The sequence below is a fragment of the Acinonyx jubatus genome, chromosome E2 (genome assembly GCF_027475565.1).
Source record: "Acinonyx jubatus isolate Ajub_Pintada_27869175 chromosome E2, VMU_Ajub_asm_v1.0, whole genome shotgun sequence".
Classification (NCBI taxonomy): domain Eukaryota; kingdom Metazoa; phylum Chordata; class Mammalia; order Carnivora; family Felidae; genus Acinonyx; species Acinonyx jubatus.
This window is the reverse complement of record NC_069396.1, coordinates 34340149-34363767: the sequence shown is the minus strand read 5'-3', so window position 1 is coordinate 34363767 and position 23619 is coordinate 34340149. Positions and strand designations below refer to the sequence as shown.

Here is a 23619-nt window from a genome sequence, read left to right as displayed (position 1 = left end):
GATAGTAGCTCCTTATTTTCACCATAATGATAGTGATGATTAAATATAATCATGTATGTAAAACGCCAGGCACAAGTTGGTAAATATTCAATACATAATACTTCCCTCCACATGTAGGGAGATGGTAACTTACATTTGTTCAGCATGATATCGTGCAAAACTATATTTCACTAGTTTTAAAATATAGTGTAATAACAGAAAATTTGAGGTATGAGAAGGCCAACAGATCAGAAGATGACTTAAATTGAAAAGGTTGTCATTCACAGTTCCTGATAGGAGAAGGCATGCCACACCACAGGGGCCACGTGGGGCAGCACCAGGGTCAGTCAGGAGGCAGAAGAAGAGGAAGACTGTGGCAAGAGCCTCTACTGTGGTTTCCATGGGATGGAACAGGTGAGGCAGGGTAAGCAGGCTTAGGCTGTACTAGTTTGAGTGATTTCAATGGACTCTGGGGTATAGGGACTGTTCCTGCTTGTCTAGCACCTGGCCCTGTGGTCATTAGAGCAGGAAGACAGTGACCTGAAATGTGAGAGCCCAATAAAGGAGGTGGTTGGGGTTTGGGCTCTGAGTGAGCTGTTTACATTTGAAAAGCATGTCCCCAAATGAATTAATTACCGTCTCTAGGAATTGGCTAACCCTGGGACGGGCAGTTCCTCCAAGGTTCGGAAGGCTGTGGATGTCACAGCATCAGAATACAGAAAATAAAAGACATGGATAATACATTTATGTCATCTCACTGAATCTTCACAAGAAGCCTGGAGGGGTGCATTATTTAATTATTGTATTTCTATTTTATTATTTACCTATTTTATTTCACTATTAATTATTATTATCATTTGGCAATTGCCATAGAATTTAAGAGTGGGTTCTAGAGCCAGACTGCCTGGGTTTGAATTGGGCTGTCTTGGCCCAATTTCCTAACTTGCCTGTACCTCACTTGCCTCATCTTGGGATTGGAGATAAAAGCAAATACTTGGCAGAATTGGCATAAGAGCTGAAGGAACTCATAACATTAAGTGGTAAAGCAGCACCTAGCATGTGAGAGAGAGCTATGGTTTATGCACACTTTTGCAGATTGATAAAGTGAGGGTTGAATGTGATGTGATTTGCTCTGAGAGTCCCAGGCAGGGAGGATAGCAAGGCTAGAAGGCTGATCTCCTACCTCCTGATCCAGCAGCCACATACCCCATCCCTCTTTATCTCATCTCTAAGACTATGTCTTTTTAAAATTGTTTTAAAAGTTTATTTATTTTGAGAGAGAGAGCACAATTTGGGGGAGGGACAGAGAGAGAAAAAGAATCCCAAGCAGGCTCTGCACCATCAGTATGGAACTCCAGTGGGGCTCGAACCCACGAACCATGAGATCATGATCTGAACCAAAGCTGGATGCTTAGCTAACTGAGCCACTCAGGTGCTCCTAGGATTAAATTGTCAGAATCTCCTGTGTGAATGTGGGAGCCTCCCCATCCACAGAATGGCCCAGCTTACCTGCCCCAGGAAAGCAGATTGGATCAGATGTCCTGGATGGTGAGTAGCTGTGTCTGTAGCTACTTTTAATCCTCTGCTTAAGTAATTGAAGATATTGGCTCTAATTCAGGATCACTCAATCATGAACTCACTGGATCCACTTAAGCAAAGTTTCTGCCCCTCCCTAGGCCTCAATTTCCCCAATAGGACTAGCAGCCCCCAAACAGTCCTTCTGGCTCTTCAGTCTAGGATACTGTAAGCTGCTTCTTTCTTTCTTTTCTCCTTTTTTTTTTTTTTTTTTTTGTGGTCAGCAGGGTCGAGGTCTGGGTTTGTGGGCTCCCACATTCCTCAAGGCAGTTGATCCATTCCTGAGTGGCCATGCTTTCTGATTTCAGCCAGTTAAGCTGCAAACGCCACATCACAGACATGACTCTCAGAGGCCCCTTAAATTGGTTGTGCTGTGTGGCTTAATGGAGGGCTTTCCAGGCATCCCAGGAACAAGTGTGATAGCTGAAAAACTCTCAGAGCCCACAGCCCCCTCCCCCTTGGACCATTAGTGAGCCAAATGGGTGTTTTTGGCAATGATTAGTCTTAGCTTTGTTAGCTTTTATTGGTTCTTTTTGCTGTTTCCCCCCAATTGGGTCATAATATTGGTTTCTCAGGAGTTTGCATCTCAGGCAAAAATGGATACATGTCAAGTGCAAGAGGGAGGCCTAATAAATACTAAATTCATAAAAGGACTTTACATAAACCCTCAGAGGATGTCTCAGAGAGAAATTGAGAAAGAAATTGCTGAACAGGAAAGCGTAGGCCCTCATTGGCTATAAGCTCAAACAACAGACATTGACAGGACACTGCAGCCGCTGACAGAGGTGACAATTTCAGGCTGCACTGAATGGGGTATAAGGACCCTGTTCGAAGGAGGTGATAGTTCCACTGTTCTCTGATTGGTCAGTTAGGATTCCTTTGATAGCAAGTGTTAGAACACCAGACCTCACCTGGCTTAAGCAGGAAAAGAGAAAATGTATCGATTCGCTTAACTTAATTACCCATAATTAGACTTTAGACATTGCTTGATCCAGTGTGCAAATACCATGCCTTTAATCTTTCTCCTCTCTCTTTTTCTCATTGCCTCTTATGTCTCAGCTTTACTCACTGCAAAGGGGGTCTATTCTCAGGCAAACTCACCTTCCACAGTCTTCAGATGACTGCTGAAAACACTTGGGACTCAATATTTGGCGTTGAAATGACGAGAGGATGAGAATCTTAGACCAGCATTCCCAGCCTGAGTCCTTTTGCATCTCATTGGTTGAGATTGGATCATGTGACCGCATCTGGACCAATCACAGCTGGGGGATGGGATGCTTAAACTCAGGCCTCGCAGTCAGGAGTAGCATCCGAGGTACTGAAGCACTTGGGCTTCTACCAAAGGATGGGCGCTTTCCCTAGGGCAGAGATGGGATGCAAAATGAGCCACAGATGAGGTATTGTGCTCTGTGTTGGGCTCTGTGTTTAATAAGAAGCATGAAGAAAATGTAGCAGAGCCAAAAAAGTGTTAAGAGTGATGAGGGAAATTTAAAATCTTGCACATGGAGAAGAGTTGGAAGAAATAGGATTGCTTTGGCCCAGAGAAGAGAGGGTAGTACAGAGTTATAAACACTGTCCCTGAGTGCCTGAATTGGCGGGAAAGAGCTGGATTCACTCTGCCTCTGTGGGTAGTGGCTGGAGGGGGTGGGGGGAGAACGGATTTACACACACCGACTTTGGCTCAGTAGATAGTATTTGGCTTAGTAGGTCATATCTGTCACCTCTTGCTATAACGCGCCTCAACAGTCACACAACTACTTTCTGCTGTTACCCACTAGTTTCCCTCCAGAATAATCAGAGTAACCACTTAAAAGTTTAAATCAGCTGCTACAACTTCCCTGCTTAAGAACCTCTGATAGCCCCCCCTTGCGGTGGATTAAGTCTCCTATGGCTTAGCTGATCCACCTCTCGGGCCCATCTCAGAGCCTTCCCCTCCTCACTCCTGAAGCTCCAAGCTCATCCATCCTAGCTTTCTCTGTTTCTCAAAAATGCCAAACCCATGTCCACCTCAGGGTCTTTGCACCGGAGCAGTGTCTGATCTAGCTCCCACATGGCTAGCACCATCTCATTAATCCTATCTCAGCTCAAATACCCACCCTCTGCCATAGGAGAGAGTTTCTCTGAACAATCTGTGCAAAGCAGCTATCACTCTAGGGCCTCACAGGTTCTCCATTGCCTTCTTCTGTTGCACACAGTAATGGACACTCCCCAACTTTCTAAAGTTATTTATTTTGTTCATTTATTAACTTACAGACTGTTGACTATTATAGATTGAAATGCCATCAAAACAGGGATCTTGCTTTTCTTGTTCGCTGCTATATCCCCAGCTCCAATATCTGGACTGTTTTTTTTTTTAAGTTTATTTATTTATTTTGAAAGAAAGAGTGCGCACAGGAGCAAGAGAAGGGCAGAGAGAGAGGGAATCCCAAGCAGGCTGAGCAGTCAGCAGAGAGACCGATGCAAGGCTTGAACTCATAGATTGTGAGATCGTGATCGAGCCAAAATTAAGAGTCAAGACACTTAACCAACTGAGCCACCCAGGTGCCCCTGGACTGTTTTTTTTGTCACATTACTGCATGAATGGATAACTTCTCCAGCTCTTTGGCCTGATGAAGTGCTGGGTTTCTAACACTTCAGCATATCATAACAGACTGAGTGAGCATTTATCAGAGATGGATTTCTTCATTGAGCAAGGGGCATTCCCAGAGCTCTTGGATGCAAGGAATGTATGATGTACCCCACAACAAGTAAATGACAGCAACCTTGGGTGTAATTCCTCTGGTCTCGCCACATGCCAAATGGAAATTTCTTCCAGGGCCATACTGTTGGTACCGGGTGTTTTTTAATTAAAGACACTCTTTGAGGAATTGTGTTAATCCTGCCAGTACCTGGCTTTCTAATTCCCTCTTTCTCACTATGAAGAGAAGGCATATTGGCCACTCTGGCCCCAACTGAGTTGTTTTCCAAGAGAAGAACTTTCAATCCTTCCACGCACAATAATGAAATATGATACAAAACAGGCCTGTGTCAATAAATCTACAGGAGAAAGGTCAGGCTTACATTGCTGGACGGGATTGGCAAATACATTTGTTCCTGCAATGTCTGTGTTTTAAATGCCACCCTCCGATGAACCTGGTGCTGAAACACACTTTGGAGTTTGATGAGATGTCAGTTTTGCTCAACCCTGATCAAATAAGATGAATGAAAGTGAAGCAAGAACAAAAATATTACTTCTGTCATTTTTTTATGCATCACAGGAATTGGGTCAGTCGGGAGATTTCTCTTAAACAAATACCAATCCCTGCACAATGTCACCCATTGATCTGGCAGGCAGCGGACAACGATCGCTCTCGCATGGGAAAGGGCACATGACTGGAAGAGCAAAGACCAGGGCAGCACCCATATAATATCATCTCCCACTTCGCGTCTTCAAAATCCACCCATCCACCTTCCAGTCCCACTTCAAATAATGCTATATGAGAATATGGATTTCTCCCTGCATTGAGCAAACATGGTTAAAGAACAGGATGGAATTTCTCCTGCAAGGGAGAATTAAAATCATTAATTGCTTATTTATTCAACTTAAAACATGAGAATTAAATTAAACAGAGACCTAGAAACCTGTCTGACCAGTCTGAGGGCCATGAGGTCATGGCATGAGGTCAAGATAAATTATGAGATGTGGGATGGGAAATAGCAAAATAGTAGTAATTCAAAAGGAGCCAAGGGCCAGGGACCAGGAAGGTAGATGAAGCAACAGGAGACCAATGGGAATTAGTAGGCACTATGGACCATGTAAAGTAGGGGGTTCTAGGGGCCATCTTTTCCTCCTTGTGGGGTAAGGCTGCATGGGAATGAAATCAGCCAGAGCAAAGTGAAGCCAAGAGAGGGACAGAGGCGAATTCCTAATGTCTTGAGAACCTGGATCCAGTCTCGGCCATAGCCAGGTGCTCCACACTTTTCATTTACATGGGACAATACTTTTCCTTTCATGTTAAAAGTTTAAATTAAAAATAAATAAGGGGTACCTGGGTGGCTCAGTCGGTTAAGCATCCGACTCTTGGTTTTGGCTCAGGTCATGTTCTCACAGTTTGTGGGATCGAGCCCTGCACCAGGCTTGGCACTGACAGCACTTGGAATTCTCTCTCCCCCTCTCTCTCTGCCCTTCCCCCATGCATTCACATGCACACATTCTCTCTCAAAATAAATTAATAAAATAAATAAAAATAAATAAATAAAATGAAGGCCTGGGTACTTGCCTGTCTGATTACCCAGCAAGGGATCTTAGAGCACCACATAGGACCTAAAATTTGTTCTGGAAAGGGAGGCTGACTATCCATAACCAGTGCCCCTGAGTTATGCAGGGGGAAGTACACAGGAGAGCTCTGCTCTCTGCTTCCATAGGCCCTCTGCTTTCCCAGGCTAGACCAATATAGCATACACAAATTAATGAGTAAGAGCTGGGTCCTAAAGGGACTATTGTTTTGGACATTTGTTTATTCAGCTCTTTTAATTTTTAAAAATACACCAAGAATCCCTGGAAAGGAAATGCTTTCCATGCTGTGTGAACAAAAAGGTCCTGAAACCCTCTTAGGATATAGAGATATGCAGTCTCAACCCTGAAGTTAAAATTCTGAGTAGTATCCTTTCCAGAGCAAGACCATTGTCACTTTGATATCCCTGATGCTTAGTGTAGTGTCTGGTGCAGAGTTGGTGATTGTGTGCATAGGTGTGTGTGTGTGTTTCTAAATGAAAGTGCAGGGGCGCCTTGGTGGCTCAGTCCATTAAGCATCCGACTTCAGCTCAGGTCATGACCTTCCAGTTCATGAGTTTGAGCCCTGCTTTGGGCTCTGTGCTTGCAGCTCAGAGCCTGAAGCTTGCTTCAGATCCTGTGTTCCCCCTCTCTCTCTGCCCCCACCCCACTCATACTCTGTCTCTCTCTCAAAATTAAATAAACATTAAAAAAGAGAGAGACACAATGCAGAGATCTGAGTCATCTATGTCAAAATCCTTTGCTACTCCATGGAGAAAATGCTGATTAAAAAAAAAAACAACAAAATAGAGGGATGCCTGGGTGGCTCAGTTGGTTAAGCATGTGACTTCAGCTCAGGTCATGATCCCACCGTTCATGAGTTCAAGCCCCATGTCAGGCTCATGCTGACAGCTCAGAGCTTGGAGCCTGCTTCAGATTCTGTATCTCCCTCTCTCTCTGCCCCTCCCCTACTCACACTCTGTTTCTCTCTCACTCTCTCTCTCAAAAATAAATGAACATTTAAAAAATTAACAACAAAAACAAAATAGTTATCTGATCCATGGAGCTCAAATTACAACGTTTGAAGATAATGGGTATCTTCCATCAAAACTGGCTGTTTCGAAGGGACACATGCACCCTCATGTTTATAGCAGAACTATCAACAATAGCCAAAGTATGGAGAGAGCCCAAATGCCCATCAATGGATGAATGGATAAAGAAAATGTGGTATATATATACCATGGAGTATTACTCAGCAATCAAAAAGAATGAAACCTTGCCATTTGCAACTACATGGATGGAACTGGTGGGTATTATGCTAAGTGAAATTAGTCAGAGAAAGACAAAAATCATATGACTTCACTCATATGAGGACTTTAAGAGACAAAACAGATGAACATAAGGGAAAGGAAACAAAAATAATATAAAAACAGGGAAGGGGACAAAAGAGACTCATAAATATGGAGAACAAACTGAGGGTTGCTGGAGAGGTTGTGGGAGGGGGGATGGGCTAAATGGGTAAGGGGCATTAAGGAATCTACTGAAATCATTGCTTCACTATATACTAACAAATTTCGATGTAAATTTTAAAAAATAAAAAATAAAGTTAAATCAAAAAAAAACTGGGTTGGGAGGATTCTGGACAATGATGAACTGAGCACTGATCTGGTTACCAGTTTCTTCTCTCTTATTCCCACAGACTCCAGAAGGTATTCATTATTTTTTTTGCCAGAGCCTCTGAATTATGCTATGCAATTCACTGTTTTTTTTTTTCTTAGAAAGTTTTCCTTTCACTTTACCCCAGTTGATATGTTGGATTTCTGGAATTTTCTGTTATTCTGTTCAACTGATATGCTATCAGTTCTCCCCCAGGAGAAGGAGCCAAGAGATGCCCTTGATGCCAAGATATTAAAAGATGCCTTCATCCTCAGGGCTAGTGAGTGGAGTACCATCAGGTGTTCTGAACTCAAGGAGAGAATAGAAGTGGCCATTTGGGAGGGTGAAGGGAAAGTGTCATGAGGGTGGGAAATTCTCCAATCTCCTGTGATAATATGGCTCTCACTCCCTGACTTACACAGTGGGTTTCCCAGAACTTGCCAAAGGCTGAGATTGGGAGGTGTCTTTTGAATTGTAAGCTCCTGTACATCCACTCACATACTTGCCAGGTCACTCACTGTGTCACCCATTTCAGGGTACAGAAGTAACTTTGCACTAGGGTGCACTAGTTGTGTTCTTATTGTAGAAATGGACTAATCATGTTGTTAAACCACTTCATATCAGGTAGTGTCATGTGACTCTTCTATTTCTCCTTCATCTTAGGAAATGCCTCCTTCTTTATTTTTTTTTAATTTTTTTAACTTTTTTATTTTTTATTTTTGAGACAGAGAGAGACAGAGCATGAATGGGGGAGGGTCAGAGAGAGAGGGAGACACAGAATCTGAAATAGGCTCCAGGCTCTGAGCTGTCAGCACAGAGCCCGATGCGGGGCTCAAACTCACAGACCGCGAGATCATGACCTGAGCCGAAGTCAGACGCCCAACCGACGGAGCCACCCAGGCGCCCCAAGAAATGCCTCCTTCTTTAAATATCAGTTGCTGGTGTTGGTTTAAACTTTTTTTTTTTCTGTAACAGTCCCCAAGGTGCCTCAGTTGGGCTCTAATTTTTGAGTTGGTAGTACTTCTATAGAAAGCATGATCTTTACGACCAAAAAAAAACCCCATTCTGTATGCTTCTAAAATTCATATCAGCTGCTTAGATAACAGAAGGGTTATAAAAAGGTATACATTCTCATCATTAGTACCTTTCATTATATAATCCTCCTACTTCTCCTCCTCTTCATCATCATCATTTATCATTTATTGAGTATTTCCTAGGTGCCAAACTCTGTGCTAAATGATCTATGTTTACTTTTTATCTGCACTTATTCTCTGCTTCAATTAGTGTCCCAAAAGACCCCGCTTGATACCAAAGAACCACATACTCCTTCTGAAAGCAAGAGTCAGAGGGCATGCACCAAACCCGTTGATTCTCAAATACCAACAGCCATGCTCACTCTCAAGACACAGGACAGAAAAATCCAGCACAGGGAGCATGTCAGCATAGATGAGTAAGTGTAGCAGTGCTGTGCAAGAGGGGTTGGGGTGGGCTATGGTGACCTCCAGAAGTGACCCTTTCACTCCTGTGTGTCCACAGAGCCAGGCAGTGCCAGTACCAGAGCTAACCATATCTACACTCATGGGAGAGCAGACTCTCCAAAGAATGCCAAAGGGGCCTTGTAGGCTTAAAACAAACAAAATCAGTTTGAGGCAAATAAGTTAGTTACATGTCCTCAGTGCCTGACATTAATATGTTTGGATTTGTACACCAGCAATCCCTTAATAAATACATTCTCTCCTGTTCCATTGAAGTATTCTGTAAATAAATAACAAAACACCTCACTTTTGCTGACTAATCATTTTTTCTTTCTATCTGGATGCCAGTTGCACTTTATAAATGACTTTAATTTACAGTACGTTATGTTTTCTTCTATTGCTCGCCTCTAAATCCCCTTGCAATATTTTGTGTTCTTTCCCATGATAGTTTAAGTGTCTTTAACCTTCTCAGGGAGGTGTGGATGTGTGTATGAGTGTGAATGTGTGTGTGTGTGTGTGTGTGTGTGTGAGTATGTGTGTACTTGATAACACCATTTACGTATTTCGTTCCATCATTTTTAAATGGATCAAATGAAGTTTGTCATTTTTACCAACTGTCTTGGAATCATTATGTGTCCATTAATATCAATTATATTTGCTTTGTGTAAATCGGCCCCTGGAGGATTGTGGCCAGAGAGAGCTAATCCCTTTGGCATGAATGTGGAAGCAGAGCCTGAGTTGGGGATGGGGAAGTTCATTGTTGAAGCCAAAGCAGATGTCACTTTGTCAGACTGGTCATCCACCTCAAGTGTAATTCTTTTGGAAAATTCCTTTGAAGCTTTCCCCAGAAAACACCAAGGTGCACTATTTACCATAAGACAAAATAACAACAACTGTTGTTCAGTGATCACCTTCAGTATGTAAAATTTTCTATTTGCCCAGCTTCATTAATCTTCACAAAGAAACCTGGTTGGGGGGGGGGTGTTATCATTACTCCATTCCATAGATGGAAAACTGAAGCCCAGAGAAGTGAAGTCTTTTACCCAAGGTCATTCAGATAGTTTAAAAAGCTTAGCTGCATTTTGATCTGATGCCAGAGGCTACCTTTGAATCTCTAGCTGGTATAGCCAGAGTCTGATTTCTAGAGGTAGGAGAATAAGAACTTTACTTAACAAAATAGTATCCAACATAAACGTTCTCTTGGTTTCTATGGGCCAGAACGCTTCAGCTCCTGCCAGATAGGAATCTCCACAGGACAGCTGGAATAACCTCACAGTGTGGCATCTGGATTCCCTCAGAGCAAGTGATCTGATAGAGAGGGGAATACTATACCGCCTTTTATGATCTAGTCTCTGACACACACGTGCACACATGCACACACACATATACTTCCATCTTATTCTAATCTTAGATGCAAATCACCAAATGCAGCACCCACTCAATAGGAAGCGACTACACAATATTATAAATAGCGTGAGAGGAGTACCATGGCACCATCTTGGAGGCTGCCTATCACAGAAGGCTTCTTAAGAAATAGGGTATTTGATATGAAATCTCAGTGATGAGAACAATACTCTTCCAAGGGAAGAGCACAAGTTGAGGCCTTGAGATGGGAGACAATGAGCCTGAAAGAAGCAGAACCCACATGTTGGATGCATGAGGAGGGAGACAGTTGAGCCTACTTGGTTCTCTTAATTGACAAAATCCCAAGCTAATCATGCTTCCTCTACCTCTTCAAATGTTTCTCTTCTTCCCCAGTTTGTTTCCCTTCTGGCCACCGAGGTGCAGAAGTGGAGTTCCATGCCCATGTGGCTGTGACCCCTGTTCCTCTACTAGGCTGTTCTCCCACCCAGCATACCATCTCCACCTCCCCACTTCCCTAAATGCTGACCTGCTCTAAGACCCACCCGAGGCACTCACTGCCTTGTCTCAGAAGCCTCCCCTGATCCTGTCCCCTTTCTCTAATCAGATGCTTTGAGGATCTCATGCAGACGACTTTGCCTAGTAGGAGTGTCTGTGTCCTTTCTATTTGTTGCTTATACCTCCATTCAACTCCATTGTAAACTCCCAGAGGGAGAATAAAGTGTTTTGCTTATTTCTGACATTCATAAATACCCCTGCATCATTCAGGTCCCAGTGGTCAAGAACTGGCTCATTCAGACTGGATAATCTGAGGAGTTACTAAAGAAACTAGTATATAAGGTTTAAAGACATGAATAAATTAATAAAGGATAGTACAGCATCTAGGGCTAGCCAAAGCAGATGGCCATTCCCTCCCCTATACCTGAGGATCCAAGAAGGAATGGTGTCCCAAAGGAAGAGAGGATTGTATGGCAGGGGTCATGAGATAGGACCTGTAGCCTCTAGAGTCATCTACAGTGAGCTGGCAGAGAGAGATCAGGAGTAATAAAAACCCTGACTTCTTTCTCCCCCCATCTTCCCATGTCCAAATGGCAGCTTCCATGACCAAACTCAACCAGAAGCCAGAGGTCAGGAGAGGCTGATGATGCAGTTCTTAAGGGGTCAGCCTCAGACATGGAGCAGAGTAGGGAAGGGTGGGGTGTGAATCTGGAGAAGACACTGGAAGTTCCCTAGCACAAACCCACAGTGCCAGATCCAGAGCTGGTGCCCAGCTAATGCTGCTTAACACCCTGGAGCTTTGCCTCATGACCTTCTAGATCTTCTTGGTCTCCTAATACCTCCTTCCAGCCCAACTCTCCCCTGACAGGACATCTGCCCCATATGACACCCCCTTCTCTCATATTAGCTCCATTTCCCTTGAGAGGTGCATATAGGAATCATTGACTTTTTGATGTGACTATCCTAGGAAAGCATACTGTATTTGTGCTAAGGTGGACCTGTCTTATGTTCACGGTGAGCCCACAGTGGGAATAACATCCACACCCCCCAAGAACACCAGGTGCCTCCATGAATGAGGAGTCTTTGAAAGGATGGGAGCATTGGCCTCCATGATAATTGACCTGCTCTTCCATCTGGTTTCTTTACAGTGCTTGGAATTTATAAAGCCACTGTTGGAGTTTATGCCAAAGCTCTTGCTTTTAATTAAGTGGCCTAGTTTCAGTAAATAGTGTGACAGGGACAAATCTATCAGTAGAGACTGATGTTATGAGCAAAAGAGCTTCCAGACCCAGTGGAAATGCAGCCCCCATATGGCAGGGCTTGGAGGGAGCTGCTTTGGCAGGACACTGCCATTTCGGTGATCACAGACCAGACAGAGGCTTCCAGAAGTGACCCACGAATGGAATAGAGCCAGGACATGTCTGCTTCCAAGAATAGCTGCAGACCCCAGGCTGTCTCAGGGATGCCTTGAGCCTCAAACAATTGAAAAGGGCCTAGAGACTATCTTCCCAGCTGCTGGGCCTGGGTCCAAAGATGGGGCTGGTTCACGGTGCAGTTTTCATCATAGTCCACAGAGAAATGAGAAAAAAATGACAACTAAGTGAGATATTTTTAAATAATCCCATTTCAAGAGTTGTTTCTAATTCTGTATTATTGTAAATTATATTCCTTACCTGGTGTGAAAATGTCTTTTCTTTAACAAGAGCTGATAGTAGTAGACAGTGGGGTTTTATACAAACATATATTTAATCCTAACTTGAACTCTCTCCTCTCCCAGACACACACAGATTAAACAATATTATTGGCCTATGGAATCCCAAAGGCTGGGAACTCATGATCTAGTGACTAATAAAAATACTCATGTTCAGATGGGCAAGCTGAGATTCTGAGTCTTAAAACAGGTCCAGGAGAGTTGGCTGAACACCCTGTCTTCCCACGGCCTTGAGGCTTTTCTCCAGCCCTCACCACATGGTAAGGAGAGGAGAAAGGCCTTGGAGCTATCCTGGGATGACCTTCTCCAACAAAGTCAACCTTGCCTGGCACTCTGGCCAGCAAAACAGAAATGTCATCACACATATACGACTCCAGTCATTTCCCCTCAGCTCTCCTTTTCCTTTTCCTCATACATGATTCAATTGGCATCCACTGCCTTCAGCTCCCTTGTGAAGGTCCATGTTTTACTGTCCAAGAAGAAGGACCTACAATTTAAAGTTGGGCAGGCATGGCCACTTAAGCAGCAGTAGCTGGTCCTTGGCAAGTGATCTAGCCTCTCAGATTCCTCAGTACTTAATTGCTTACTCACTCTCCACCAGACTAAAGCCCCGTTTGGTCCCCCATGTCAGTCTTGTTTACAGTTATATCTACAGCACCTAACACAATGTCCAGCATATAGTTAGCGCCTAGAAAACATGCAAGCAATGAATCACATTCTATAAGGATTTCAAGGCTGGAAGCCACACTTCTTTATTTGTGGAATGTGGGTGATAATGATACATCCCACATAGCATTCAAGTAAGGCTTTACAAAATCATGACCAGAGATATAATTGCAAATTGTCAGTTCCTGGCCACCCAGATACCAGGATGGTGGCAAGGACAGTTACAACCTGACCAGAGGATACAATTTCTCATGACCCGGTCCTGGGAGGCACCAGCTGTGCAGTAGGATTCATGAAAATCCAGAAAGGCCCAGGGCTGGCCCTATAGAGGTTCCCAGAGTGGCTCTCCCAGAAAATAAATTAAAGGGCATACACCCAGAACACCCTGGCTCCCTCCCAGAACTGGGCTGCCTTACTCAGGTGTCTTTCCCATCAGGAGACACTTTCACAAAGTTGGTATTTGTGTCACATGGGGAGATTTCGAAATGCTGTATTTGGAAACATGAATGTGTAATGTCTCCCTGGAAATCTACACCTTCTCAGTGAAAGATACAAGTGCAGTCCAAGACAGACATGTTTAATTAGTGAGCAAACTTGACATTTCCAGTGTTTGGACTAGACAGAGGAAAAGCCAAGAGCAAACCGAGATCTTTTCTTCATCCCATCCCCCCAGCTTGCTGACAGAGAATAATTTATTGGGTTTGAAGAAAAATGAATGTCTTTACAATAACAGGAGAGAAAAGGCCAGAAGATCCAAGGGTGGGTATTAAATAATTGTCACCACTAAATATGCATCTCCCCATCTCCCCCATCCCTGCCCTCTTTGGATTCCTGCTTGATCAACATGAATGTAGTCACAATGGCATTTCTATCCCCCCAGTCTCTGCAACTCCAATTTTTTGATATCTAACACATCTGCTTCTTCCTCAAGCCCATAATTGATTGCTTTCTAACTGCTTTCTCCCCACTCCATGCCAGTCTACACATTTCTGCCAGAACGAACTTTGCAGGGCATGACTCTTTGCCCCGCCCCTTTACCAAAATTGTCAGTAACTTCTCAATTATTCAACAACATTGATTGAACTCCTTTCAGGTGCTAGGTACTGGGTGTCAGTGGTGACTAATGTTGCCTTAAGATGAAGCCCAGACTTTAAGCTGGTATTTTGTAAGACCCTAACATACCCTTCCTGGTTTACCCCTTCCAGCACTCTCCAACTGTACATTCTAGAAACATCCACTGACTGTTATTTCCCTGACACTCCCTACACATCTCCACCTTCAGATGCACCTTGATTGAGAAACTTTCATACACAGAGTCAGACACTTTTCCTCCATTTTCTCATTTATTACCCATGAATTATTTACAATAAGACCAGGATTCTTATTGATCATGCCTTTGTTTGCACAGATCCCCCATCCACAATGCTCTTATCTCCTCAAGCTCCCTCATCCTTTAATGGCCAACCTAAATGTCATACCTGACACTTCTGGCTGGTATTAATATCACCTATTATTATGTTATTATAGAACCTTCCTCAAAGTTCCTTTATGCTACCTCACACTCTTTCTCCAATGGCAGGTATTGCTGATGGTAGAATATCTCAGAAATTGATAATTGAGGGAATGTATCAATCAGAATGCAATCAGGAAAAAAGAAACCACTCTCATGTATCACACAGAGGGAACTATGGTTATAAAGGGCATGGAAGAACATAGAAACCAAGTAAAGGATGACAGTCTAGCCAGAGATTAGCAATAGCAAAGACCTACTACCCTTACAAGACTAGGAAGACAATGGGAGGAGGTGGGATTTCAGGCCCCAGGTCTTGGGTCACCCAGAAGAAGCTAGAAATGTGGTATAGTTCATCCAGTAAGAGTCAGAACCTCAGAGGAGACATGCCTTTAGCAGGGATGTTGCTAGAGGCAGTGGAGGAGTGATAGCCTGGTTTCTCTCTTCCTCCAATCATCTTGATTCCCCAACAGTGCTACCTTTGGCTGAGCCCAGATGGAAGTCAGCTGGCATGGGAACCTGGGTCACCCTGCCCTATGACATAGAGCAGAGCAGGACAAGGGTGGAATAGCACAGCCCCAAGCCAGTACCTCATACTTTTGAAACTAAAACACTCTATTAAAGTATCACATGACTCCTTAGACTCATCTATAATACAAAATTTTACATAATGCTTTTTAAGAAAATGCAAACATTGAAACATAGCTTATTTCTCTCATTTGTCCTCTGTTAGTAGCAATTCTGCACTCATGTACAGTCACCTTGAGTCTGCATTGAGACTTTGATCTTTCCAGTGTTTTCTTACTAAACTCAGCTCTTGGTTTTGTGTAGTAGCTTTATTTGAGTGAGACTCAAGTTCATCTTTCTCTGCTGATGCCATTGACCCAAGAGGTTGACATTTGCCTCCTAGGTCCCTGCTCTTGCTGTAAGTTTTGGGGCACCTTATGGGTGTGAGGGAAGTGCCCCACTAGGCGGCAGCAGAGAGAAAGATTAAGGCTGTGGCCGATGGATTCCTGTTGTGTATTCAAATCCACCCTCTGCTCCCTTCTGGTTGCTGACTTTGGTCTCTGACTTGACCCCTTGAATTCACAGCCCCCTCATCTGAAACACGTGGACAATGACAGCATCTGTGTTGTACAATTATCATAAGGAGTCATGAAAATGATTCATGTAACTAATCCTTGGCACGGTGCCAAGCCTATATGTATTTAGTAACTGTGAGCTATCAGTTTTTCTTTACAACAGCAACACATCGTGAAAGACCATGGGTTATTTCGGTGTGGCAGCCAGGGTCCTCCAACAGCTGTTTTTGTTTTTAATTATTTTAATCAAGTAGACAGGCTTCTCGTAATCATGTTTTACCTCACTAAGTCCAACTAATTTTCCATCCCTCAGAATCATAGTCCTGAAATGTCACAACTGGTGGAGGATTAAAGATCACCTGGTGCAGTTCCCTGTCTTGATATGGAGAGAGACTAAAGTCCAGAGTAAGTAAATTCCTCTTTGTGAAGCCTGTGTGTGTGTGTGTGTGTGTGTGTGTGTGTGTGTGTGTATCGCACAAGGAGAAGCAAGAAGAAAGTCCATAAGCATCTATAAACCTACCACTCAGAGATAACCCAGGTATTTTTCTGTGTAACTGTTTAGTCTCTTCCTTATAAATATATTATTTTAAAAGACAAAATGGAGTTAGAATGTACTCCCTATTTAAAAACTAATCTTTTCTTCCCCCGAGTAACACCATTTCTTCAACATCTTTCTGTGCCATTACATACCATTTTTAATGGCTGTACTGGCATATATATGCTGTATTTTATTTTATTTAACAAATTTCACTTTTAAAGACCTCCTTCTGTGGACATGTATGATGTTTCCAATTTTTCACCATTGTCAAATGCCTCCAAAATACTTCCGAAAAAGGCCAAATACCTCCTTTTTCTCTGAGTATATTAAATACTTTGGACACCAAAGGAATGTCGAATTTTCAAGCAGACTCTCGTTTCTTCACAAGCTTCCTGCAACACAGCAAAGAGCTTTCTCATCCATTGTTATTTCATCCCTTTGCAGCAAGGCCACAAGGTCAGTCCTTGAAGGTTGCTATGAACAAATGTGAAGCAGTTTTAGGCCTTGCTGGCTTTCTTGGCCTTTTACTAGATGGAATCTATCCAGGTATTTTCTTTGGGTTGTGGGCCAGTGTTAGAGATGTAGACCCTTCTCCAAAGCATCACAATTGCTGTATTAAAAATGATGCATGATGTCACAAGCCTGGCTTCATGATGTATGACCAGTGTCTTCTGCTTTCTTGGGACTTGCAGTACAGGCTTTGTGTTATATAAGAAGCTTTCGAAATGTGTTCTTTACTTTTCATGCTGATCTCTTGAACTGAGACCAGCTTCTGGGAGAGCAGATTAGAAATAACTTAGAAGTCAGTGGCTAATAAGATATGGCCATTGATGTAGCAGTCTCTAATCTAGGACCTTCTGTGCAATCATTATAAAGGCCAATTTCCTGGAGATAATTATGGGGCACTGGGAAGATCCCTTACCCCAAATGTCCAGTATCTACAACTGCACTTCAGTGAGACAGTAACATGGTTTTTGTAACTTCCTCTGATAAAATCCACAAATTCCAGGAAGAAGTGACATCGTAGTCCATAAATAGCCAGTAGCCCTCCACTAATATATCCTTGTGGAATGGAGTCGATATTGGTTTGCTAGAACCACCATAACAAAGTACTAAAGACTGGGTGTCTTAATAGCAATTTATTTCTCACACTTCTGGAGGCTAAAAGTTTGAGATCAAGATGTCTGAAAAGTTGGTTTCTTCTGAGGGGCTTGAGAGAACGATCTGCTCCTGGCCTCTCTCCTTGGCAGGTAGATGGCTGTCTCCTTCCTGTTTCTTCACATGATCTTTCTGTGTGTGTCTGTGTCCAAATTGCCTCTTCTTATAAGGACACGCATCATACTGGATTAAGGCTCATCTTAATAACCTTATTTTAACTTATTTGTCACTTTAAAGATCCTAACTCCAAATATAGCCACATACTGAGGTATTAAGGGGTTAGGTCTTCAACATACAAATTTTGGAAGGACAAATTATGGGAGCCCACAGCAGTCTAACTACATGAACGAACACAGAAGGAGCTCTAAAAAATGGGGATTGGAAAGATCAAGTTGCAGAATAATATATTCTATATGGTATCATTCATGAGAAAATTTCAAAGTATGTAAAGTAATACCTTACCTTTGTTTATGAATTCACAAATGATAGAAACATGAAAAGCAAAGTTAGCCATGGACCTCATGATGGTTTTCTCTCTGAGGAGGGAGAGAAATATGGAATTGTAAAGGTTTGAAAAGGCAAACTTGACTGTGCCTTTAATGAATTTTTAAGCTAAAGCATGTATGACAAAATATCAAAATTCACTCATTCTGGGGGTGACTGTGCATATGTTAAGCAAAATACTCTGTATTCTTCTCTAATTTTGACATTTTTATGATTTAAAAGATGAGTAGAAAGGATCATTAAGGAAAACCTCATTCTATTTTGCTTCTCTGGTGTTTTGGGGAATGATGGGTTTTACTTAGTTTGTCTCTTAGGGTTGGTGGGAGGATCACATGAGACAAGAGTGTGAACGCTTCATAAAGAAGGCTGTCGTCAGTAAGGGCCCTGTTCCTCAAGACATGACCCCAGAGGCCTCTAAAATAGAACAGTGAAAGCCTGCCTTCTTCACAGCCTGCACACGGTAGGGTGAGTAAAGGCTCTTCACAGGCTTTGGACTTTCCCTGTCTAGCTGCCTTCTCATTCTACTCCCACCCTCCAACCCCCTCCACCTTCTTCTCCTCCAAGGGCACCATGTGCTTGTCAAGTGTTTATCAGCCTCAAGCAGGAAGAAGCTTCTCTGCCCTCAGATTTCAGAAGGGAGCAGTGGAACAACTCATGCTATGATCTTTATTCTGTGCCAAGCACAGGGACCTACCAGTGAGGGTCATCTCCTGGTTATGTGAAAGGGGAAAAGTCCTCAGGAGGCATGCCAGCCACTTAGCACATCTGAATCTCTTTTTAATTTTTGAAACTATCTTCATTTCATGGCTTTTTGGATTTCACAATATCACTTGAATCTCACAAGAACCAATGGGCCAGTCAGGGCAGATAGAAGTGGCACAACTTCCAGTCCTGAGTCCCCAAGGTAGGATGTGATTTGACCACAATCCCACTCTGCATTCATGAGGCAGCTCAGGTCCTCCTGCTGCAAGGCACCTTCCTCCTGTTCACAGGAACTTTCCATTGGATCACTCCCCCGAGAACTTCAACATGCTTGTTGTCTCCCCCACTCACTTGGTACCTACAACTCCTTGTCTGCCTTGCTTTTTGTTTCATGTCTCATCCCCTCACTTGGACTAAACTGTGAGGTCAACAATTCAGAGACCACACTCAAATATGCAAAAATGGAGCATTCTTTATATTTTGGAACTGAGTGAAGTCTCTTGTAAATCCCATCCTGCTGAATGGTGTTGGGGAATGAGGAATTTAAATTTTCCAATGGATATATCAGTATCAAAGGCCTACTGACATTCTAAGGTAAACTTGTAGGGATTTCAATATTTAATCAGGACTATCTTCACTTCACCTTCTCTGGCTCTTGTTTTTCAAAGATAATGCTGAGTTCAAGGGGGTTTTGGGGTGGTAGCCTAGTGATGCTGAAGCAGGAGCTTCAGGACCCAATGCTTTTGGGAGAATGGTGGGGAGGAGGTTCTGGACTGCTTATTTTGTTTTTTTTTCTTTTATATGTAATTTATTGTCAAATTGGTTTCCATACAACACCCAGTGCTCATCCTAACAGGTGCCCTCCTCAGTGCCCATCACCCACTTTCCCTTCTCCCCCACCTCCCATCAACCCTCAGTTTGTTCTCAGTATTCAAGAGTCTCTTATTGTTTGCCTCCTTTCCTCTCTGTAACTTTCTCTTTCCTCCTTCCTCTCCCCCCTGTCTTCTGTTAAGTTTCTCGGGATCCACATATGAGTGAAAACATATGGTATCTATCTTTCTCTGCCTGACTTATTTCACTAAGCATAACACTCTCCAGTTCCATCAGTGTTGCTATAAATGGCCAGATTTCATTATTTCTTATTGACAAGTAGTATTCCATTGTATATACAAACCACATCTTCTTTATCCATTTGTAAGTTGATGGACATTTAGGCTTTTTCCATAATTTGGCTATTGTTGAAAGTGCTGTTATGAACATTGGCATACAAGTGCCCCTATGCATCAGCACTCCTGTATCCCTTGGGCAAATTCCTAGCAGTGCTATTGCTGGGTCATAGGGTAGATCTATTTTTAATTTTTTGAGGAAACTCCACACTGTTTTCCAGAGTGGCTGCACTAGTTTGCATTCCCACCAACAGTGCAAGAGGGTTCCCATTTCTCCACATCCTCTCCAGCATCTATAGTTTCCTGATTTGCTCATTTTAGCCACTCTGACTGCATGAGGTGGTATCTCAGTGTGGTTTTGATTTGTATTTCCCTGATGAGGAATGACGTTGAGCATCTTTTCATATGCCTTTTGGCCTGCCTATTTTGGAGGTGGCCATTGAAGTCATGGTGGTAAACTGTATAGTGCCCTGAATAACCAAACCTTCTTTGGTCCCAAGAGACACAGCCCCAGTCAAGATCTAGGGGGCCTGCAATGCAACTCAACTAACAGCCTCAATCTCCTTTAAAAGTCTATCAAATCTTTGCACTTCTTCCATGACACTAGAGGCAGGAATGTTTGAGAAATGCTAATGATAGCCATCTTCCCTTCTTACATAATTCCCCGTTAGTCCAAGCTACAAACTATGTGGAACCAACTTGTCCCAGGTCCATGCTGAACATGAAATTTTTTTCTTAGAGGCTTGTAATATTTTCCAGACTAAATCCCAAGAAATAAAAAGCAAGTTTTCCTGAAGTGGAAGTTATCCAAACTTATGGGGGTATTTGCCTAAGTCTCCACAACCTCTCCCACAGGGGTCATCTAGAACTTCCACTGCTGACTTCTTGCTTCCCTTCCTCTATCTTCTCTCACAGGAAGGTCTCTTTCCTTCTTTCCTAATGGACACTCTCTTTATACCAGCTCCTGAATTTTTTCTAACATGGTCAGTAATGAAGCTCTAGAGTCTAAGGTAGCTAGGCCTGCCTATTGATTTATAAATGGGACAGCTCTATGAATTTAGAAAATATGTTTCCTTTTGACAACCTAACTACAGTCTTAAAAAGTTAGCTTTGAGACTCAAAACTGACCAGGAAAATAAGAGGTACAGGAAATGAATATATATCAGAAATTACTATTACTGATACATATAGTGCATCTTGGGCAGGGGGTAGGGGGTAGGGACCCAGCACAAATCTGAGAAAAGAGCCAGTAGTCATGATAAATGTTTGTTAAACTGAGGAAAGAAGATACATAAAGGATGTTCCATTCCACTGTAACCACCTCTTTCTTACTTTCTGCCACACCAGTCTTGGCAGATGTATACCAGATGGCTTAAGTGCCACTCCTAAATTCTAGCTTACCATATCCTGAAGTCTAATAAATTCTCTCCAGTTCTCCTTCTCCATCCTCCTCCCCACTCATTCACCTAATAGAAAGCTGGGCAACTGCTTTGAAATGTCACACCTGAAGTTAGCTCAGCTTGAAAAGTTTAAAAATAGTCAATTCGAGCAACAAAGGTGTTTACCAGAAACAAACACTGTTAACAGCTCCTCCTTGACACACTTCAAGTTCCCACAGGGTGACAGAGTTGGTGTGTGAACAAGGACCCTCCTGCTTCTTTCTTCTGCTCTCTGACAGCCTTCAACATCCAGACTTCTTTCTTCCTAGGCAAGCTAGGTATGCCCCAGTCCCAGAAAAGTGAGCACAAGAGAATTTCTTCTTCCCATACCTAAATCCTTAACCCTTTATTACAATCTGATTATTTCCATCTCTTTCCATATCAGTGATGTAATAAAGTACAAGTTTTTCCGTACCACTTATCATTCTGTATTATAATCATACATTTTATTTGTTTATAGACATGCAGTGTAGTAATTAAGCGCAAAGACTTTTTAGCAAGTTTGCTGAGCTCAGATTCCTGCCTTTGTTACTTTCTGGGTGTGTGAACTTGAGACAAATAATTAACCTCGCTCTTTCCTGGTTGCCTCATTGCAAAATAGAAATAATTGTCATTCCTATCTCATAAGGTTGTTGTAAAATCTAAGTGATGTAATATACATAAAGCCTTAGAATAGGGCTTGACAGGCAGTGCACCTTATGTAAGTGCTTGCTATTACTAATATTTATCTGGATCTCTCTCCTCAACTAGATCATAAACTCCTTGACAGTAGGTACTCTATAGGTTTGAGGATTTCAGCACCATGGAAAGGATCTGACACAGAATAGGGCTTAGTTATAATTTTTTTTAACATTTAAAATATCATATATATATGTGTGTGTATATGTGTGTATATATATATATATATATATATATATATATATATATATATATGAATGATACCTATTGTGGCAAACAATTGAATGAATAAGTATTTTTCCACCTTTCAGGATCATCTCTTCATCCAACACTCCTACCATGCTGTCCTTCTTTTCTGTTCACCCTTTCCCTGATTATTCTTAGTACTAGTCACATGCACATCCTGGTCATTATTTTTAGTTTATCAGAATGACAGTTTGGGAAGGGGCGTGGCAGGGGCATTTTCACAGTGTGGGTTATTGATACCTGGATATGCTCAAAAGTCTCCTTCCCATGAAGCCTTCCTAGGCCACCCTATCTAAATTACATTTCTTATTCCTTTTCAATGCTATAGTCTTTCTCTCTGACGTTTATCGTTATTTAACATCCTTTTTATTTTACTCACTTATCTTGCTTATTGTCTGTCTCCCCCTCTAGAATCTAAACTTCATGAGGAGAGGGTTATTTATGTCTTTTGTTTATCCTTGTATCCCTAGACTCTAGAACAGTGCCTGGCCTGATGAATAATAAGGTCTTAGATAAATATCTTTGAATGAATACATAGATGCATACATAGATACATATTCTTAAGAATATAATCCATACAAACCTCCAGGTCTAGAGATTTGATGTTGCCTAAATGCATAGACCTAATTAACATCCCCTTGAAGTCACAGAGTGTAGCCTGCAAGTGAATCAAGAATGCCAACCCCTTCCACCTGGGATCACAGAGCAATGATCTTGGTGAGGTCAAAAAGCAGGAGGAAAACACTCACCTGACATTTAAAAGTCCATTGAAATAGCAACCTGACACAGAGAACCAGCACATTTCCAGCAGCTGCCTGCTTCTTTTCCAGTAAATGTCTTATTTGGTTCTGTGCTCTGACATGACTCTGCATTAGAATCTGGCAGACTTTGAGGGAAACATTAGCTATCTAGAGCCCAGTGCTACATACACCTCTTCCAAGTCATCTGAAGAGAGATAATTTGAGATTATAACTGGCTAGCAAAAGGTAACTCCTATTGGTTAAGCCCCAACTCCATGTTAGGCACTCTCCTATGAGTCTTACAAAGAACATTCCACTTAATCCTCAAACACCCTCTAGAGTAAGCATCCCAAGCACCATTTTGTAAGAAAATGATGATTCAGGCACATCAAGTTATTAGCCCCAGGCCCCACAGTAGGTCTTAATTCAAGAATTTTAATCCAAGCCCAAGGCTTTCCCACTATTAAACTTTTTTTGCTCTGAGTGTGAGGTACAGAAAGCTTCCAGTCTCACGGGCCAAGGATCAGATTCATCACTTCTATTCTCAACTCATCAGTCAGAGTGGTCAGACCCCACCCAGCAAAAGGGGACGTGGGAAGTGAAATCATACCATGGCCCAGAAAGGGGAAAGGGGGCCAGCATATTTGGCAAACAGCACCGATGATTATCTTAATGACTAAAG

General features: G+C 42.5%; 1 protein-coding gene across 1 annotated transcript in view; it reads right to left on the bottom strand.

Moving 5' to 3' along the window:
* The window catches only part of LOC128313255 (tigger transposable element-derived protein 1-like), a 44353-nt gene extending 20985 nt beyond the window's left edge, over positions 1-23368 (bottom strand). The window contains exons 1-2 of the mRNA XM_053210756.1: positions 22947-23368; positions 17925-17998 (exon numbers count right to left, since the gene is read on the bottom strand). Coding sequence (XP_053066731.1) covers positions 17925-17998; positions 22947-22999 — 127 coding nt within the window. The 5' untranslated portion in view covers positions 23000-23368. The remainder of the gene's footprint in view (positions 1-17924; positions 17999-22946) is intronic.
* Between the last annotated feature and the right edge of the window lie 251 nt (positions 23369-23619).